This window comes from Gouania willdenowi, chromosome 5 (assembly GCF_900634775.1).
Source record: "Gouania willdenowi chromosome 5, fGouWil2.1, whole genome shotgun sequence".
NCBI classification, from domain to species: domain Eukaryota; kingdom Metazoa; phylum Chordata; class Actinopteri; order Blenniiformes; family Gobiesocidae; genus Gouania; species Gouania willdenowi.
In genome coordinates, this window is record NC_041048.1 from 2006668 (window position 1) to 2027332 (window position 20665).

General features: G+C 38.0%; 1 protein-coding gene across 1 annotated transcript in view; it reads left to right on the forward strand.

The window, feature by feature from the left end:
* rims4 (regulating synaptic membrane exocytosis 4) overlaps window positions 1-20149 on the forward strand; it is a 43008-nt gene extending 22859 nt beyond the window's left edge. Inside the window, exons 3-7 of the mRNA XM_028446646.1 lie at window positions 2775-2919; window positions 11173-11285; window positions 13675-13776; window positions 13943-14082; window positions 19437-20149. Coding sequence (XP_028302447.1) covers window positions 2775-2919; window positions 11173-11285; window positions 13675-13776; window positions 13943-14082; window positions 19437-19655 — 719 coding nt within the window. The 3' untranslated portion in view covers window positions 19656-20149. The remainder of the gene's footprint in view (window positions 1-2774; window positions 2920-11172; window positions 11286-13674; window positions 13777-13942; window positions 14083-19436) is intronic.
* Window positions 20150-20665: the final 516 nt, after the last annotated feature.

The following is a 20665-nucleotide window of genomic DNA, read 5'->3' on the forward strand; positions in this document are numbered from 1 at the left end:
TTATGCATCTCTCTCTCTCTCTCTCTCTCTCTCTCTCTCTTTTTTAAGCTACTTTCCAAACGATGCTGGTGGCGTTGAGTTGTTACCATAAAGGTTTGGCTGCACTGCGGTTGGAGCTAAATCCAGATTCAGAGAAAGATTAGGATTAAAATATTGGTTTTACAACTATAAAGCTTGTATTTGTAGTTGCTCAGAGGCTCACATCAGCATTAAATCTGCATTCTGACCCATTTTGGTTTTTTGTCTCTGTCAATCCTCACAACTCTGGGATTTTAAACCATGACGACCCTTGAACTGGATTAAAATCAATGTGAGAGATGATATTATTATGTGAGGTGAGATTCAGATTTATTACTGACAGGTTTCGATAAATCTCCAGAGCTTCATATACTGTTATTTTGTACTTCACAATTCACAATTCAATTTGTATTTGACTCGATTACTTTAGTTTAATCCATTAAATCTGTTCAAAATAAGTTTTTTTTTTTCATTGTTTAACTGATGTCCTTGATTCTGATTGGTTCATTTGGTGTCATGGTAAAATGTACGACTCATTACTTGGTGTAATAATTTATGAATTATTACACTTTTTAGAATGTTGGGGTCAATTTTGGACTTTTTTGGTATACTTAGTTTGTAAGGAATAATAATAAACTTTAAAAGAAATGCAAACTCTTTGCCTGATTTGATTAACTCATGTTATTATATAAATCTGTGGCAAGTATAGATTGATTGAAAGAATTATGAATCGAGGAATATTGATTATTGAGCAGAGGTGTATAAAGTACATGAAAACAACAACTAAGTAAAAGTACAAATACTGAATAACTGAAAGTCCCCCATTTGAAAATCTCTGTTGACAGGTAGTCATGGTAAGACAGCTCAATGTTGACAGGTAGTCATGGTAAGACAGCTCAATGTTGACAGGTAGTCATGTTAATCCTTAGTTTACCATGTGACCGTGACCGAAGCGTGTTAGCTGAGCTTGAGCTGCTTGGCGGAGGTGTGCGCTCTCTGAGTGCTTTTCTAGTTTAAGTACGTGAAGGTGTGAATATTACACCGTTTATTTTTAACTCCTGATTTTAAGTCTTCAGAGAGCTTTGTTCTGGAAAACGTCTTTCTGTTCTTTCATTAGGAACAAAGACCGTGTAATAAAGCACCGGCTTAGTCGCAACATTGTAAACTGAACATCAACACGCGCACGCACGCACGCACGCACGCACGCACGCACGCACGCACGCACGCACGCACACACACACACACACACACACACACACACACACACACACACACACACACACACACACACACACACACACACACACACACACACACCACAATCAAAGGAACACCTTGAAGCTTTAAATTGTGCCGTGCAATGATTTTGTGACTATTTGGTAAAACCAGGCTTATGCGCCGTCCCCACTCAGAGAGAGAAGCAGCGTCTCTGTCCTTGGTCACGTGTGTGTGTGTGTGTGTGTGTGTGTGTGTGTGTGTGTGTGATTTCTCATCTCATCTCAGCGATCGTCCTTCTTCTGACACTGATGAGGCTGCAGCAGGACAAACACATAATCTGCCTCGTCCAGATGGAGAAACACTTGAAAACAAACGAGTGTTAATCCTTCTTATTATATTGTTTTATTTCACTACGTTACAAACACAGAGAGCATCACATTTTAAAGCTCCATAAAAAAAAACTGCAATAATCAGAATCAGAAACACCAGCATAATCCCAGGAGGAAATGAATACGTCACAGTGGCTCCAGTAGAAATTATAACAAGGTGAAAATAAATAAAACAAGACATGTACATGATTATAAAGGAATGAAAACAATGGTTATGTTAACTCAGGAATAAATATTAAATATATAAAAATAATTAAAAGCAAGTGCAAATATAATAGAAATGGAGTCCCCCAACTTCAAACTACACAGTTCCATATCCTGTGTATTCTGATATACAGCATAAGTATTCATTTCTTTAGACCCCTCCCTTAACCCTCATTTCATCCTTGGAGTCAATTTGACCCCATCCAATATTTATCATTCAAAACTACAATAGTTTACTTTTTATTGCTACATATCTCATGACTTTTTCTAATTTAATGGGTACAATTGATTTTTTCAATGTGCTGAACACATGTCGTATGCATAGATGTTCCTTTGGGGTTAATTTGACCCCAAGCTCTTTTATCTGTGTCAAACGTGTCTGTCTGTGTGACCCATGTGTGACCATACATCCCCACACCTACAGCTGCAAAGCTGGTACTTTGAGGTCCAAGAAAAGAGGTTTGAGGAGGTTTTGTAACAGCTCTTTCACAGTGAAAGTGACGTAGAGGAGAATGTGTCTGAGACTGAATGATAGTTTTGACCCTCCAACAGACACAATCCCTTTCAAAAACAGAGCTGTTCATTCTGTGAGAGTCATGAATGTTCACCACAAATTAGAACATATTTAGATGAAAGATTTTTAAGATAAACTAACTCTAAAACTGAAGGTTTGACCCGATGATGGCGCTGCAGGAAAGGTCATAGGTCATATCGTCACCACAACCAATAGGGTTCATACTCTAGTGGTCATTAATGTTGTCAGTTAATTTAAAAAGATTTGGATGAAAACCATTCAATGTTAGTAATATTTTAGGATAATAGGAGGGTTAAATACAGAATCACCCTGTGAGAACTTCACGTGAAAAACAGAATTGTGTCTTTCAGAAAAGTGGCGATATGTACAAGATATAGTAAAACATTAGTGTTTTTGTTGTTGTTTTCTAGTTGAAAGCGAAGGCAGGAAGTTAAAAGGAGGAATCCAGAGGAGCACGGAGACGGGCCTCGCTGTGGAGATGCCGAGTCGAGCCGTTCGCCAAGCGAGCCACGAGTCCATAGAGGACAGCATGAACAGCTACGGCTCCGAAGGAAAGTGAGTACAACGGTTTTTAAAAGCAGTAATATTGTTATTGTGTTCATTCAACAGGGACAATGTACATTAATCAACATTACAGTAAATGTATCAGAGTTAGCCTAATGGATATTTTTCATCTATTGTCCCTGGATACTCCCAATGCTGGGGTTCAGTCCCATCACAGGTCGCCTCAGCCAATTGTCCTAAAGGTGGCGCTACAGCAAGCTAATAAAGTTCAACATTTGGAAATTCAAGTTTAATTTAGACACAAACCCTGAGGATAAAAGTCCTTTTGTGTGGGAATCTTTCAACAGTCCGCGATTTACTCTTTAACTCTAACTTTAGCCACCAGAGCGTGTCAGTGCACTGTTTAAGGGAGAGTAAAGGTCCCTTAGGAGAGCTCTTCTTCTCTGCTTTATTGTCTACTACCAAACCACAGAGTTGGAACTAGCTAAAGGACCAAATATAGACCAAACATATGTGATTTGTACCAAAATGTATATAGATATTAAAATAAAATAACAATATATGATTTAAATCTCAATATTTTCAACTGAAAGTCCGACCAGAAAGATAACTCTGGGTTAAATTTGCTGATGCACAATTTGTTCCACTTTTGGCTTTTTCTCCTCTAAGGGACAGCATGTGTGAGTGAGTTCTGTTGTGTGACTCTTTTAGGGGAAGGTCTGGGCTAGCTGTGCTTTTCATGTTGTTCTGAGAACAAGCAAAAACAAGTCATTTATTACAAAATAAGCTATAAGTTAAAATATATTGTATATATTGTTAATTTTATATTTTTCTATATCGATAAAACATCTTGAGTGTATTTATAGCCCAGGCCTAACTGTTTTTATCCTCTCTCAGTAAACAAAAGGTTTACATCGACATCTTTCACTTGTCCTGAGTATTTAAAGCAAACATAAGCAGCACAAGTTGTTTTTTTAACTGAAAAATCTGCTAAATTATCTATAAATCAGGCTGAATGCTTCACTCTAATAGAAAACAATAGAAATTATATGTTTTGTTAGACATATATCTAATAATAAGAACATTTTGAAGATTTTAGGCCAAATTTGTAAAAACTAATTTTAGTTCAGAGGCCAAATATTGACCAGTTTGACCTTAAGTCAACCACAGATGCAAAACAACAAATTCAACATTAAATTTCCCTAGTTTGCACTTCTACATATAAATGATATATAAATGATATATAAATGATATATAAATGATATATGCATGTGAGTGTGTCAGTAACTGCAGGATTTTCACTTCAATTTCCCTGATTTTGGGAATTTGGGGAAAATTTTTGTGGAATAATTTGAAGAAAATTTGCCAAATTTTAAAATTTTTTAGTTTTTTTAACAATTTGAGATAAAAAAAAAAAATACTGCTGTCATGTGATATAAGAATTGGAAAACTGAGCTCTGCAAATATTGTGGATTTAAATGAAAATGTTTGTATTTGGAGGGCTGAGATATCTACAACTGAATTAGTTGGTCATTTAGAAAAAAATATTCATGTTTTTTCTGTCATTTTTACTTTCTCGAGCGGGCCAAATTTAATGCAGTGTTTCTCAAATGGGGGTATGTGTACCCCTTGGGGTACGCGATGGCACTACAGCGGGTACTTGAAAGAGAGCGAAAGGAAAATAAACAAATGAAAGCATTAAAAATATATTTATTTTTAATTAAAAATGATAATCATACTAAATATTACCAGCAACTCACACAATAATAATAGCTCTAAACCTTTAGTGAATCCGCCCCTAAGAGAGAAAGAATATGAATCATTACCAGCGACACACAAACAAAACACACACACAGTGATTTAAATAATACACACAAATATACTGAATAATAAGAAAAAACAGACAAACAACAACAAAATACACAAATTTACAGAAAAAAACCCACAAAATGACGATAGAAATGATTAGAACATGAACATGAGTCAGTCTTGGTTCCACATCAGGAAATAATAAAATCTATAGAAATAAATTCATTCGGGAGGAACTAAATACTGTTTGATTCACTTATTTGCAAAATGAGATTATTTAAAATGTGTTATCACTCATTCATTCCATTATTATGATCTATAGGTGCTTTTTCACAGAATTCAGAGTAAAATGTTTAGTCTTGGTTCAACAGTAAGAGAAAAGTGAGAACCACCGCTCTAAAGGGCCTGATTTGGCCCCCGGGCCTTGGGTTTGACACATGTGAGAAATAACTTCAGTTTTTTATTCCTGGGGGTGGAGCCCTGCACGGAACCTGGAATAGGCTTCATCGCACGCTAAGGATGGATGAAAGGATGGATGTATGACATGAATTAATAAACATCATCCATCATTTCTGTGACAGTCACAAGGAAGTGACATCATCACAGCAGTGATAACTTAGTACTACTGAACACACACACACACACACACACACACACACACACACACAGTAACACACACACATACACACACACAGATACACACACACACACACACACCTGACAGGCAACACACACACACACACACACTGATACACACACACACACACACACACACAGATCAGACCAGCTTGGATAGGTTACATAACGACACACACACACACACACACACTGACCCGTGTGTGTGTGTGTGTGTGTGGCTTACACAGAGACAGAGGTAGACATCAGGAGGATGATTACATCACTACATAAACACCAGCAGTGAGTTTATTAATGAAAGTGAAAGATGTGACACAGGAAACAAGGAAGTGGGATCCAGGTTAGGAAAATAAAAGCAGATAATCTACTGCAGTGGCACCTTGAATGTTTGTGTGTGTGCACCACGAGTGTTTGTGTGTGTGCACCTTGAATGTTTGTGTGTGTGCACCACAAGTGTTTGTGTGTGTGCACCACAAGTTTTTGTGTGTCACACCACGAGTGTTTGTGTGTGTGCACCTTGAATGTTTGTGTGTGTCACACCACGAGTGTTTGTGTGTGTGCACCTTGAATGTTTGTGTGTGTGCACCACAAGTGTTTGTGTGTGTGCACCTTGAATGTTTGTGTGTGTGCACCACAAGTGTTTGTGTGTGTGCACCTTGAATGTTTGTGTGTGTCACACCACAAGTGTTTGTGTGCGTGCACCTTGAATGTTTGTGTGTGTCACACCACAAGTGTTTGTGTGTGTGCACCACGAGTGTTTGTGTGTGTGCACCTTGAATGTTTGTGTGTGTGCACCACAAGTGTTTGTGTGTGTGCACCTTGAATGTTTGTGTGTGTCACACCACAAGTGTTTGTGTGCGTGCACCTTGAATGTTTGTGTGTGTCACACCACAAGTGTTTGTGTGTGTGAGACACTTTTCAAAGATGACATGACATTAAACTCACTCACTGATGCTAATGAAAGCATCTTTATCTCGCTACATTAACTTTTTACCCATTTAAAGAGTTTTCCTATAGTATTGACATATTTTAAGGGCAAAATGATTAGAAAGAAGAACAATGAAAGTCTTCATTGTTTAATCTTTATTGGTTTTAAATAAAATATATTTCTCCTTCCTGACATTTAATTTATTTCATTCTTATTTAGTGAGAAACTAACACACAATGGCCTTTTTATTCTGTTGCACAAACTGACAGTGTGTAAAAGCAGAAAGTATGAAATATTTTCTGCACTGTTTAGGTTTGACGATGTCGTGTTGTCAACATCTGAGTAATCTCCAGATGTGCCTTTAGTGGCTAACGCCGTCAACCAAAGCAGAGGATTTTATCACCCCTAATACCTCTGTGTGTGTGTGTGTGTGTGTGCGTGTGTGTGCGTGTGTGTGCGTGTGTGTGCGTGTGCGTGTCTTCAGAGTAGATGAAGTAAAGGTAATTTACTACTTATTCACAGCAGTTTTAAAGGTGCAGTCTGCAACTCTTATAAAAGTGACTTTTTGTCATATTTACTAAAGCTGTCACTATGTAAGGACAGTTTTACATCAAACTAGTAGTTTGTGTGAAAAAAGACAGACTCATTGAGCCCCGCCCCCTGCTGCTCCTGCAGCCTTTGGCAGATTGCCAGAATGCACCGAGACCGAGAAAAAAGAACCAATCAGAGCCAGGATTATGTTTGATGGTCTGTCTGACAGGTGTTGCTCACAGGCCCCACCCCCTTCCCGGAGCTGAAGCACCATAATTTTTACAGTTGTTGCTGCTGCTGAGGTGTGTGCACATAGAGAGAGAGAAGCGCTGCAGTAATATGCTTTTAACAGAGCATGTTTTATTACTGTGATGTTACTGTCTGGCTAACTTTAGCTTGTGAGCTCCTCTGAGGGAGGGACTTTGGAAAGTTTGCAGGCAGGGCAAGAGAGCAGTGGGGAGGGAGGGATCTGAAAGTTGCGGACTGCACCTTTAAGCCTATATTTTAAATACAAAACAAACCAATGCAGAGGAGATGAAAACGTGACTCGACTCTTGTTTATCATTAATATTATTAATCGCATTAATTTCTTTAAACATGTTTATGGTTTTGAGCAACAAAAATTAAGGTTCATGTGTGTAAAAAAAACAAAAAAAAAACAGTAAAAGAAATAGTCAGATTTTTTCATCGGTGGGCAAAAAAAAAACAAGACATTTGTCCATTGACCATCGAAGACGACTGCCTTGAGGTCTTCAGAAATATGGGATTCTATGCATTTATTTCCCTATTCCCCCAATGTGTCAAACTCAAGGTCTGGGTGCCAAATTTGGCCCTTAAGAGCATCAAGTTTGGCCCACTCTAGAAAGTAAAAGTGATGGAAAAAATCAAACTAATTCAGTTGTAGATATTTCAGCCCCTCTAAATACAAACATTTTAATTAAACTCCACAATGTTTGCAGAAGTCAGTTTTCCACTTCTTACATCACGACCGCATTTTTATTCTCAAATTATTTAAAGAACTCTCAATTTTTATCCAAATCTGACATAAATTCTTCAAATTATTCTACAAAATTTTACTACTAAAACCACTAAATTTAAATACTTCGACCAACATGTGAAGCGTGGGACAAGGATCAATAAACTACACGACTTCATACCTAGTGTATAGGGATGTAACGATTCACTCAACTCCCGATACGATTCGATTCACGATACTGGGTTCACGATACGATTTTCTCACGATTTATTTTACAAAATGGGAATGTTGACAAATGACTGAAAAATATTCCTTTATTTTTTTGGGGAAAATACAATACTATTTTCCTTTTATTTTTCATTGTCAAAAGAATCCCTTGATAAACTATTCAAAATGATGCAATTTAACTAAAAATAAATCTTGAATGAAATAAATAAAGGAATAATACAAATGAAGAAGAAACCTATTAATTTAAATTCTGGTTCTATAATAAACAATTCAAAACTGCGTAATAGTTCTTTTTCTTTTTAAAAGTACAACTGAAAATGTATTTTGTGCCTTAACAATTGGACTTTAAAAAAAAACAAAAAAAAAAACAGTCATTTTACTGTATTTACGTCAGATATTTGTTTAGACCAGCAGAGGGCGCTAGTAACCCAGTGGTCGGTTGGCATGCAGTTATTCCACCAGTGAAGAAGAGAAGCTATGCTAGCAGACAGTTAATAGAAAAACCTGACTTTTACAGATATTCACGTAATATTACAGATATTCTTTCGTTGCTAAAGGAGTAAAGAATCATTTATGAGCATGTTTAACAGTAAATGGCGGCCAGAAAGAAAATAGTAGCAGATTCCGCCCGTCACGTCCGCTTCTGGAAGGATTAATATATAGCGCCCTCTGCTGGTTAAAAAAAAGTACTGCGATTCAATTTTCAGAGCATCGATGTGAACCGTGGTACCTATGAATCGATTTTTAACTGCCTTACGATTAATCGTTACATCCCTACTAGTGTATATACACTTTAAATAAAAACCACGATTCATGTTTTATAAGAATTTAGATGAACAAATTTGTTCAGTTTTGATGTTCTTTGCATGATTTACAGACACTTTATTTTTTTCTGTCAAATAACTTTTATGCTCATGGTATACGATAGTTTGGTGTTGAGTAGAACTTTATTCTGCCGTACTTACCTGTGCAGGTTGATTTTGGTTCCACAGTCTTTGTACGACTTTCTCTTTAAAGAACCTTTTATCAGTGTGTGTGTGTGTGTGTGTGTGTGTGTGTGTGTGTGTGTGTGTGTGTGTGTGTGTGTGTGTGTGTGGAGTTGAACCTTTATGTTAGCTCAGTGATGGATTGGCCTGGCCTTTCCTCTTTTGTCTGATGGGAACGTTACCAGCTGTAATTCAGGACACACTGTCCTTGTTATGTCTCCATAAAACCCAAAAACCTAACCGTCCAATGGGAGTGTGCGTTGGCAGCGTGTGAGGTGATGCATTTATGCAGTCGCTACTTCTTTCACTTCCTCTTATTTGGCTGTGAGCACAAAGGCACGTACAGCACATACTACAGCAGCCAATGGCTGCAGGCCACCAAACAACTAAATACAATTATGTAATTCTGTTACTAGAAAAGCTTCCTCCATCTTCTGCTTCATACGTTCCATTGGTTTATGTTTTTACTGGTGGGTGCCCACTACAGGTGTGTGTATTGATCCTAAAATATTGAAAGGTTAGGATTAGTATTGAATGATACTGGTGTAAAACACCTTTTTACCTATTTTATTTTATTTTTTTACCATTTAGAACTTCCTTGGTCCCATTTTTGCCTCTTTTCAACATTTATGACACTTTTTCCAGATTTTTGTTCCTTTTGCTAAGAAATACAGCTTTTTTTCCTCTATTTTAAAGTTTTTTTTATAAAAAAAAAATATACATACCACTTGTTTCCTATTTTTGGCCACTTCTTCTTGTACGCACCAGTGTTTGTGTGTGTGAGATAGTGTTGTGGTGGTCAAGACCGGTCTTGGTCTCGAGACCAAATTTTAAAGGTCTTGGTCTCGTCTCGGACTCTGAAGCATTTTGACTCGGTCTTGTCTCGGACTCGGGATTTTCCGTCAACACCGTTGTAGACCAGCACTAATTCCTGCTATTTTTAAACTTTTTTATAATGTGATAATAACACGGAGAAGAACGGGATAAAACAATATTTTATTCATTATTTAATCCACCCTGTTATAATGACCACAACCTTCCTTAATGTGACTGAGTGACGTGTGTGACACTCATATGTGTGTGGCTACGGTGTCAGTTTGGACCGTGGAGCGCAAGGGAGAAATGAACTAATCACCGGTAAAAATCCCAGTAAAACTCCAGAAAACAATCACCAGTTATAAATATTATCTCCCTGGTAAAGACAGTAGCTCTAATAACTGGTAAAATGATAAACTGATGATATTACAGCCTGTGAAGGCTGGATAGGGGACGCACTTACTCTGCTTCTGGGTCCTAGTGCCAGCCGAGCGGCGTCTGCTCTCCTCAGGGCTTACATACCCTGGTGCACTGCGGTGTAGTAGTTTCCATTAAAATCCTACATTTCCCACAATTCTTAGCACTTCTCTGTTGTCCTTGTTCTCCTGGGATGGATTTTAAAGTGTCCACCAGTTTCTCCTGCTCTGTTTCACCAGGAGGTGAAATACTTGTTGGTGTTTTATTTGATACGGGTCGATACGATGCAGAGCAGTGTTTTGTGGAGAAATCAGTGCGGTCGTAAAATCTGAACTTTGCATTTAATTTGCCTGGCGTTTTGTGGGTGTCTGCACCGGTATGTTTGAGCCTTTAGGGTAACGAAGGGTTAGGGGTTATGTAGGGTTAGGGGTTACACCTATTCATGCTAATGACAGGTGCTCATGTCATAATAATGACAGTGTAATGTCAGCCTTTATCTATAAAACTTCAAGTAAAGTGTTACCGATGGGTCATGTCAAAATAATTATAAAAAAAACTTAACATAGTGGACCGGCCCACTTTAGGTCGACGGCCCACCGGGGCCAGTCCACCCCTGATTTAACACAAGCAAAAAATCATTCTTTTATCTTTTGCACTTTTGACAGCTGCAAAGTCTGATCTGTAGAGTTTTAACTGTTAATCGTCTTTGCCCCATGTTGGTCCTGTCAGTTTGCTTCTGTTTTATGTTTTTTGTTGGTCTGTAAAACAATTTTGCCTCCTTGTACAAATAAAGAAACCTAACCTAATGTAGTTGTTGGATTCCTTCAGCTTCTACAGCTGAATCAGGCGGTTCAGGGTTAGTTTGGTGACGAGGACGAGAATAGTTCTCTATGTTCTCTCATTAAGTGACCCGTGTACACTATGGGGACTTTCTGCTGGTATTTAATCCTTCTTCATTCCTGTCGTTCTGTCTGCAGTCTTAACTACAGTGGCATGTGTCTGGCATCAGACACTCAGTTCAGTGACTTCCTGGATGGAATGGGACCCGCCCAGTTCGTTGGACGGCAGACGCTGGCCATGACGTCAATGGGTGAGAACCAACAGAAGAAAAAAAAAGCATTATTTGTTTCTTATCCAGAATAAGTCACATAGAAGAGCTGCACACAAGTGTTGGACGTGTCTCACAATCCAAGTCTGGCAACTAAACAGTGTCCTTGGAACCAGTGACATTGACTGGACCAGTTCCCAAACAAACCGTCTGTCCAGTCCCACGTTACATAACGGCGTCTGTCGCATTTCACAGGCTATTGTGTCGTCCTGTTGGAAGAAGCATCGTCCTTTAATCGAGAGAATGATTGATTATTTCCATTAACTTCAGTTTAGAGTTTATGAATAGATACTGGAATGGAGAACCATGGACGTACGCAGCAGATCTTTAGCCACTGGTATTTATCCAAAAGGGACTGTTTCATATTTTATTAGTTATGTTAGTTTTTTAAAGTTCAACTTAAACTTAACATTTTCGTGTTGAAAACAACGAGACAGAGATTAAATGCAAATGTGAGGAAAAAAGAAAATAGCACCTTAAAGGGATCCTCCACTGTTTTTAGAAGTTTGGCCTAAAACCTTTTAAATGTTCGTATTAGTAGATCTATGTCTAACAAAACACATTATTATACACCATATTCCTTTTATTAACTTTTAACAATAGGATTACTTTACAGTTTCAGAGTCTGTGTTCCTCCATCTTGAAATCATGTGATTGATGATGTCACACGGCGCCACTGTCTGTAAACATCCCATTGTTTTCTATTGGAGTGAAACTTTCAGCCTGATTTTTACATCATTTAACAGATTTTTAGATCATTTAACAGCTTTTTCGATCAAAACACCAACTTGTGCTGCTTTTAGTTGCTCTAAAAAAAGCAGGAAAAGTTAAAGATGGTGATGTCACCCTTTTTTGTTTTCCGAAAGAGGATAAAAACAGTTGTGATCCGAAAAAAAATCAACGGGCCGTTTACAGGCATTGGGGCCATGGGACGTCATCAATCTCGTGATTTAAAATTTGAAAAAATAGGATCCCTTTAATGGTAAAACCAAAAATCTGAAATGGTCAAAATGTCAGGAATGAGGTAAACAGGACAAAAAACGGTTTGGAAAGATTTGAATATATACCGCTGGGACTGGATTAAAATATGACTATTTTTGATAAAATACGACTAAATTATACCTTTTTAGTAAAAAACAAAAATTTCAATGAAAATAATCAGTCTTTAATGGTATCATGTTTTTAAAAAGATCACAGTTTGAGACGGTCAATAGGTTACAGAGATAAGTTAAATCATTGACTTTACCAATGAACCAACAACAATGGCGCAACAATTATGGAGCCAGGGCTTGAAGATAAAATCAAATAAGAGGTAATCTGGTCAAAGTCATGTGCAACTCTAAAGCGGTGTACACACAGAAGGATTTCCTAAATCTGATAAGATGTTTCATCTGTTACAGACCCATATGGGGAATTTAAATACAATTCTTATTATATTGTACATAATATACAAATATTTTAACTGCCATAAAACTGTGACTGTACAAAATATATATGAATTAATTTGTTGTTAATTTTTTGGCGGTCGAATCATTGTCTTCCTTTCAAGGCTTCAGGTTTTTTTTTATATATATATGAAATAGTTTTCTGCTGCTTATTTTCATGTCACAGATGTCAGTTCTACCTCAGGTGTGTAGTATACGTTTTCAGTGAAATGGTTCCAAACTTTTGAGACTTTAGGTTGGTTCTTCTTTTGTTGCCCAATTCTTCTTCACAATGTAAATGATAAAGCCTGATTTTATCACGAACACAACATTAAACGACGCACATTTTTGTCGTCAACATTATCATTTATGTTACTAATAATTTTTGTATTAATGGCACAAATCTCCAGATGGTCTATATATTTAATTCTATTTTTTCTTTTGCCCCCCCGGTAACAATCTCAAACTATGAACAAATCTCTCACACACACTCGTATACATTCCATATATGTATGATGAAGGAAACACACAGTTATAGAGGTGTGTAAAGTCAGTGTTGGGTCTCCTGTTGGAGGATCTTTTGTCATCATGTATCTCTGGGGTCCTGATAAAATCCACTCATTGAAATCAGCTTTTGCTGAAGTTGCTTTGCTTCGTTCCAGGATAAAAAAATGACACCACTGCAGTAAACTTTCACTGATGTTGTTAATGCGACTCTTTAAACAAAAACTACCACAGAAAATCCAATTTCTGTGGCAAAACCACATCTTTCTGTCATTCTGCTGGATTTTTTAATTTCCAAGAGGGAACGTAGAGCGATCAATAAAGTCAAATCAAAGTCTTTGACCGAAACAAAAGCACAACCACAAAAAAAGTGATGAAGTGTTTGTTTAGAAGCCATTACTGACTTGCTGCTTAAGTTGAGAGTGACTTTTTTTCCCCTTCAGGTGACGTGGAAATCGGCCTCGTAGAGCGCAACGGAGGTCTGGAGGTGGAGGTGATCCAAGCCAGAGGCCTGACCAAAAAACCAGGTTCAAAAGGACCTCCAGGTGGGATTTAGTTATTTTTCACAACAGTTGCACTACATTACTACATTTAGAATAATACGCTTCATAATTGCTTCAATTCAAACGTGTGTTAAAAACTGGCAAACCTTTAGGAAATGAAATGGAGAAAGAACTTCAGCTTTAACTTGTCTTTCTGCTTTTGTTCCAGCGGCCTACATCAAAGTTTATCTCCTGGAGAATGGAGTGTGTGTGGCCAAGAAGAAAACCAAATCAGCCAGGAAGTCATTGGATCCTCTCTACAACCAGGCCCTGGTCTTCTCTGAGAGCCCCCAGGCCAAAGTGGTTCAAGTAAGAAATGCAGCGCAACATGAGATTAACAAGTGTTATGGCAGAAGTCTTTGGTGCAACGACTAAAGAAGGCCAATCGGTGCTCGACAAGCCCCTAGACACGCCCCCTAGACTCTGGCACCAGCAAAAGAGGTAGAGCAATCATAAGGTATAGAGAATTGTGCATTGTGGGTAGGAGGACAACCTGCTGGAAATGCTTCAGTGTAATAAAAGGAAAGATTCCAAAAAATCCAAACCAAGGATGACAAACCCCAGATTATTTTATGTTTCATAAGATTATCCTCTAAGATGATCCTGAGGTCTGAGGTTTCTTTGAGAGTGAATTTTTCCTGATAATCTGCTCTGAAACGGGGCGGGGCAACAAGCGTAAATAATAAACTTGTTCAGTATTTACGACCAAAACTCCTCCTGTGTGTGAGGAAAAAGAAAAGAACAGAATAGAGTTTATTGCCAGATGTACAAGTTAAAAAGAACAGGTACAATGAAATTCTTGTGCATGTTCCAAATATATAAACAAAAACAAATTAGCCAAGACAGTATAAGTAGAGGTGCAAAAACAAGGAAAGAACAGAAGTCGACTCTACAAAAAGATAAATAAATAAATATAACCTGAGTTGAATTTACATATTGCATATATTGCCGTCACAAAATGGCAATTTGCACCTTTTGGTTTGTTGGAATGGAATCGCATCCTTTCAGGCTCTGCATCTTTGTTGTCTTCTCATCCACGGTAAGGCAACATCTGGAGAGGTTGGACAAGGTGCTTGGGAGGATTGAGCAAGTGCCGCTTTTCCAGCAAGAGGTGCACTAAATGGGAAATGTCATTACGGACCACATGGTGGTCACAGACCCAGGCAAGACTGCGGTAGTGGCTAACTGTCCTGTTCCATCTACGGTGTCAGAGCTACGTTCTTTTCTGGCGTTCGCAAGCTACTCCCATTGTTTTGTCGAGGGCTTTGCCAAACTCGGCTCCCTTACACCACCGAATGGCTGAGCTGGCTGGAAAGCGGACAAAGAAACAGGCAGCCAACAGGAATGCCAACAGAGCTTTGAGTCTCTTAAGGCCAGACTCACTTCTGCTCCAGTACTGGCATAGGCAGATCTTTCCCTGATTCTTCTCCTGGAAGTTGATGCCAGTTGGGCGCCGCACTTTCACAGGAACAGGAAGGAAAAGCCAGGCCTATTGCATTTGCCAGTAGGGGACTTAGACCTATAGTGCTGAATATGTCCAATTATAGCTCCAATAAATCTGAGCTACTGGCCTTTAAATGGGCAATGACGGAGAAGTTCATGGAGTCTCTGTTGGGCTACAGGTGTGTGGTCTACACCGATAATAACCCCCTGTGCCATTCTTCCGCCGCTAAACTGGGTGCAGTTGAGCAACGACTCAAGGAAAGCCAAAGACTCCTGACTTATGACCCTGTGATTTGTAACATGGAACTGAATGTAGCCAATCAGGAAGCAGCTGACTGAGTAACATGTAATGCTGCATTCAAGGCAACTCGGAATTCCCCATTTTAGAGGTGAGAATTCTGATCTCCGGGCTGACTGCTATAATATCAGATTGTTTTTCTGACTTTGCAGAGTAGGAGCTCTGACTTCAGAAGCCATTATTTCAAGTAGGAGGTCGGAAAATCCAGAGTTTTGAGTTGCTTGGAACACAGTTTTACTGTCAGTTTGGAGCAGTTTGAAAACTAAATGACTAAAATATAATTAAGACTCAAACCAAAGTTAGTTTTGACATTAAACTTTGATCCAGCTGAAATTTTAGTTTAATTTGTCTACATACAGTCAAATATCTATAATATTTAACTGGTATTGATAATTCAGTTATCCACAGCCATCTGTCAGTTTGCTTTAGGTTTAAACCCAGAGATTCCGTCACGTAATAAACCCGTGTTTAATGTGGCGTGCGTCACATTTCCTCAGTGATCAGCAGGTGCAGGAAACAGTAGCTCAGCTTCTCTCTGTCACTGTGTAATTAGCTCCACTAATCCCTCCCTCTTAATTATCTGCTGTCTGTGTCTCCGTCCTCACAGTTTCATCAAACTCATTCACTCTGGATAATGAAAATCACTGGAATCAACAGGGCTTCACCATTCGCCTCATTTAAAAAAAACAAAGAAACAAAAGATGCTTAAGTTAACGTTCAGCATGTATTCAGCGCCTGCTTTAGCTCGGTTTATTTATGTGTCGTTAAAACACGGCCAACCAACATTTGCTTTAGCTACAAGTCAATATTGGGTCGATAAAGTGTCAAAAAGAATCAACATTTAAGTTTAAATAGTAAAACCCATGGTTTTTGCTGAACGGCCACTAGAAAGGACATTTCCAAAAATAAACTCAAAAAACTCAAACTTGCCTTGATTATGGGCGGGGCTCCTGGAGCAGTTAAGACACGCCCAGTCTATACTATAAAATCTCTACAGAACAATCTATGCTTTGCTAACTAGCTACTCAATACTCACTATACATCTCTATTCACTATTCTCTCAATCCAACCTATTCACCATAGAATATAGAGCCCACAGGTGCTAGTTCGTATAAAAGGAGGCGGAGCCAACAGTGACGCATGTTTGGTTCAATGACGCCACAGAATCGTGTTCTCAGCCAATAGCTAAATTCAATGGTAATATCTGTGTTTCAACCCATAGAGGGCAGTCGCAATAAATACGCCACATTGAAATAAAAATGTGTTGCTATGTGTTCCAGCAACAACACAAATCATATCACACATTTGGACCCCACATTCTTGACTCTTTTGCATCTCTTTTGATTTAAATTTATTTTTATTATTACTATTATTAATATTTTGAAATTTTTCTCACAATTTCACCACCACAAATTAAGATTTTGAACAAGTTCTTTATTCATTTAACTGGCGAGACACTGATTTCTATCTGTAATGCTAAGAAGGAAACTTCTGCACTTACCTAGCTCATTATCTGATGTATTTAGATCCCGGACAAGCCCCCAACTTTTGTGGTGTTTTGCTGAATGAGACAGAGTCAAACTTTAGGGTTGCTGGTCAGATGCTGACACAGGGTTTATTTGGGTTTTGGGGAACAGACAGGTGTGCGACTTTGACTAAAATGTAAAAATTTACACCAGGATCAATCAACAGCAATATTTAATACCAAATATATTTGTTTTCAGAAGACAAAAAAGGGTTTTGGGCTTTAGTTACTCGTCTTCTATTTAATTTACCTGTCTTTCTACAAGTGCCTATGAGTTTGGGACACTATAGCCCCGCCCCTCCACCTCTCCTATTGGTTGGCCCTGTCTATATATTTCTTCTAATATATGCTTTTTGTGCTTCCTGTTCAATGGAGAACCTAAACACTGTGTTTTAGGTTGATTTCACTCATCGAACACCTCGCACCAAAAACTGTAAAAAAAAAAAAAAGACAGAAAAAAAGAAGATGAAATAATTCGACTCTGTTTGTGTGAAAATCACACACTAACGTACACATGATGACGTTTTTATGCGGCGGGGCACACAACCAATGCCACAGGAAAAGACAGGTGCAGCTTATGGTTATTGATTAGTGTGTGTGTGTGTGTGTGCGTGTGCGTGTGCGTGTGTGTGTGTGTGTGCGTGCGTGTGTGTGTGTGAGTGTGTGTGTGTGCGCGTGTGCGTGTGTGTGTGCGTGCGCGTGTGCGTGTTTGTGTGTGCGTGTGTGACTAGATGTTATCAGAAGACAAAGAACATCTAACACACACCATTTCTCGACTCCTACAGATAAAATAAAGGTATTCTCAAGTTTTGAAGTCATAAGAAAAATGGTTTGATGTTCGGACCTCATTCAAAGCAGCTTATTATAATATTTGATTTTGTCCATGAAATTATTGAAAGATAATTTAATGGACAAAATTATGAAAATACATTTGTTGTTAAATCTGAGAGGTTTATTACAACAAATGTTGATTGTCATTGATGTTGGTATTGGAACAAAAATAGGAATAGAAAGATTTGAATCAGTAATGAATTCAACAGCAAATTTTAATTTAAGTTTAGTAAAAGTATTTTGACTAAAATGCATCTTAGTTTCAGTCATCAGTACTATTTTAGTTATGGTTTTAGTTATTTTAGTCTATTTTAGTTATAGACTTGTGCTGACCTCTTCATACTTTTAAAAAACTGCTGAAGACTACACTTTACAGAAAAGCTTTTAGTTACTGGATTTTAATTTTTATTTGTCCTTTAATGTTGCTGTTCTTATGATATTTATGCACTCTTGTTTTATTATTCTATTGTGTTGCACTTGTACTTTTACCACAACTCTGTACAACACTTTGTGATTTTATCTGCAAAAAGCGCTTTATAAATAAACTACTTACTTACTTACTCAAAGTAATCAACGTTTTTTTGAATCTACCTTTAAACAGCAAAATACAATATAGTAGATAAATAAGTTGTTATTGTCTTTAAAAAGGGAGAGCAGTGTTACACCTAAGTGGAGAGGGAGAAGGAGGGGGAGGGGAAAGGGAGCAGGGAGGACAGACTCAAGGTAGGAAATAGAAAAGGTGGGGAAGAATAGATTGTTTTCCAGTGAGGGTGAGATGTGAAGTTGTAGAATATATTGTGCTTATTATGTTGTGTAATCGAGCCAGTATGGTGACAAGTGTGAAGCTTAGCTATAATGGTGGTGGCTGTGAACAGGGGGAATGAGTGAGTGGTAGTATCTAAAGCAGGTATTTGAAATGAACGTGTCTAAAGTTAAGCCCAGTATGAGTTTGATCCCACATCCCAAGGCGTGCCAGTGCATCGTAGACCAGTGTATGTGCAAAAAACCCTCGGTAACGGTAACCCTCATATAAACCTTCTTAAAATCTGTCAATCACTGAAACAACGACAATCATCTCCGCTTAGAAATAAAACTACATTAAAAAAAACTCAAGGTTTGCAGAACAGTAAATAAACATTAAATATAAACATCAATAAATAACTGAAAGTTTGCATCACATGGTCCCCAATTGACTTTGGTCCTCTTTCTCTTTTCCTTGTGTGTGACGATTTCGTCAAAACAAAGCGGAATCTCCATATGTTGTGGTGGAATTTCCCTGATAGAGCAAATATTAGCGGAGTTATATAAGTTAACGTGTTCCTGAGATGCATTCAAGGTCCCTGGGAAACATAAACAATCTCAATAATTAGTAAAATATCCCCAGACAAGATGTGAAAAGAGAACATGTCCAAGTAAATCATATGGTCACTCTACTATTACATTTTTTTATTTAAATTTGGATCAATATCAACAAAAAGCAAATATAAACTAATAAATGTATATTATTTTCTGACATGCTGATCATTTATTAATTCATTTAATACTCATGGTCTTTTTGCTCTGTAGGTCATTGTTTGGGGAAACTATGGACGAATGGACCGCAAGTGCTTCATGGGCGTCGCTCGCATCCTATTGGAGGAGCTGGACCTCAGCTCGATGGTGATTGGCTGGTACAAACTCTTCCCTACCTCCTCGATGGTGGACCCAAAGATGGCGCCACTCATTCGCCATTATTCTCAGATGTCGCTGGAGAGCAACATTCCGCCGTGTTGTGAGCGATCCTAAGGGTTCTCCTAAGGGTTCAATTAAGGGTTCTCCTAAAGTTCTCTGAGGAACGTACAGTGTTTTTGGTCGAGCCTGGGCTTTTGTTGTTTTATAAAGACGATAAAAACACGATGGTTGGATACTTTGGGAGAGATTTTCCTTTGATGGGAACCTTGTTGACGCTGCTGTGAGTAATCAGATCAAAGTCATTTTGATAACTTATCTCAAGTGTTTTTTTCTCTCTCAGAAACACTCGATACACTTTGAGAAGAATAAATAAAGCCTGGATTCTTCAAAACGAGGCTCACTGATTGGCCGTTGTTTACTACAGGCTAAGCTAACTAGCTAATTAGCCAACTAGCTTAGCTTAGCTTTTCCATCCATCCGTCCAACAAGAGAAGACACGAGCCTTTTTGCTTCCAGGACTTCACCAATGAAAGAACACAGAAGTGGACGATGTTCAAACTATAATGAAACAACATTTCACACAATGACTTCAGCTGCTTTTAATTTTACGTCTCACATTTTACACATTTTACATGTTTACGTGTGAGGTTTTCAGATGTTAGCTTGTTTCATTTTATCTTAACAAGAACTTTAAAGAGTTATCCCCTGGTTTTTTATCCCAGTTTCTCCTTTAACTGATAATAAACCCAGTTTGTTGCTGATAAGAGAAAAGTCACCACACCTTTGAAATGGGTTTGATGGGAAACATACAAACGAGTTATTACAGATTTATAAGAAATGACTTGATCGATTCCTTGGATAAGGTTCTTTAAATCAAATATACATGATTTACGACATGAAAGACATGATGTCATTCTGGAAATAAGAGTGACTAGAACAACATTAAATATTTCCACGTCTCGTTCCATATTTTGGTGTTCAGTTATTTTGAAGCATCGATATTTCACCTATTGTCAGGTTAACTACAGAACAAGCCTTTACAACAGAGATGTCAAACTCTTTTTTAAAAAAAATCTTATATATAAAAAAAACAGATTGATCTCAAGACCAAAAAAAATAAAAAA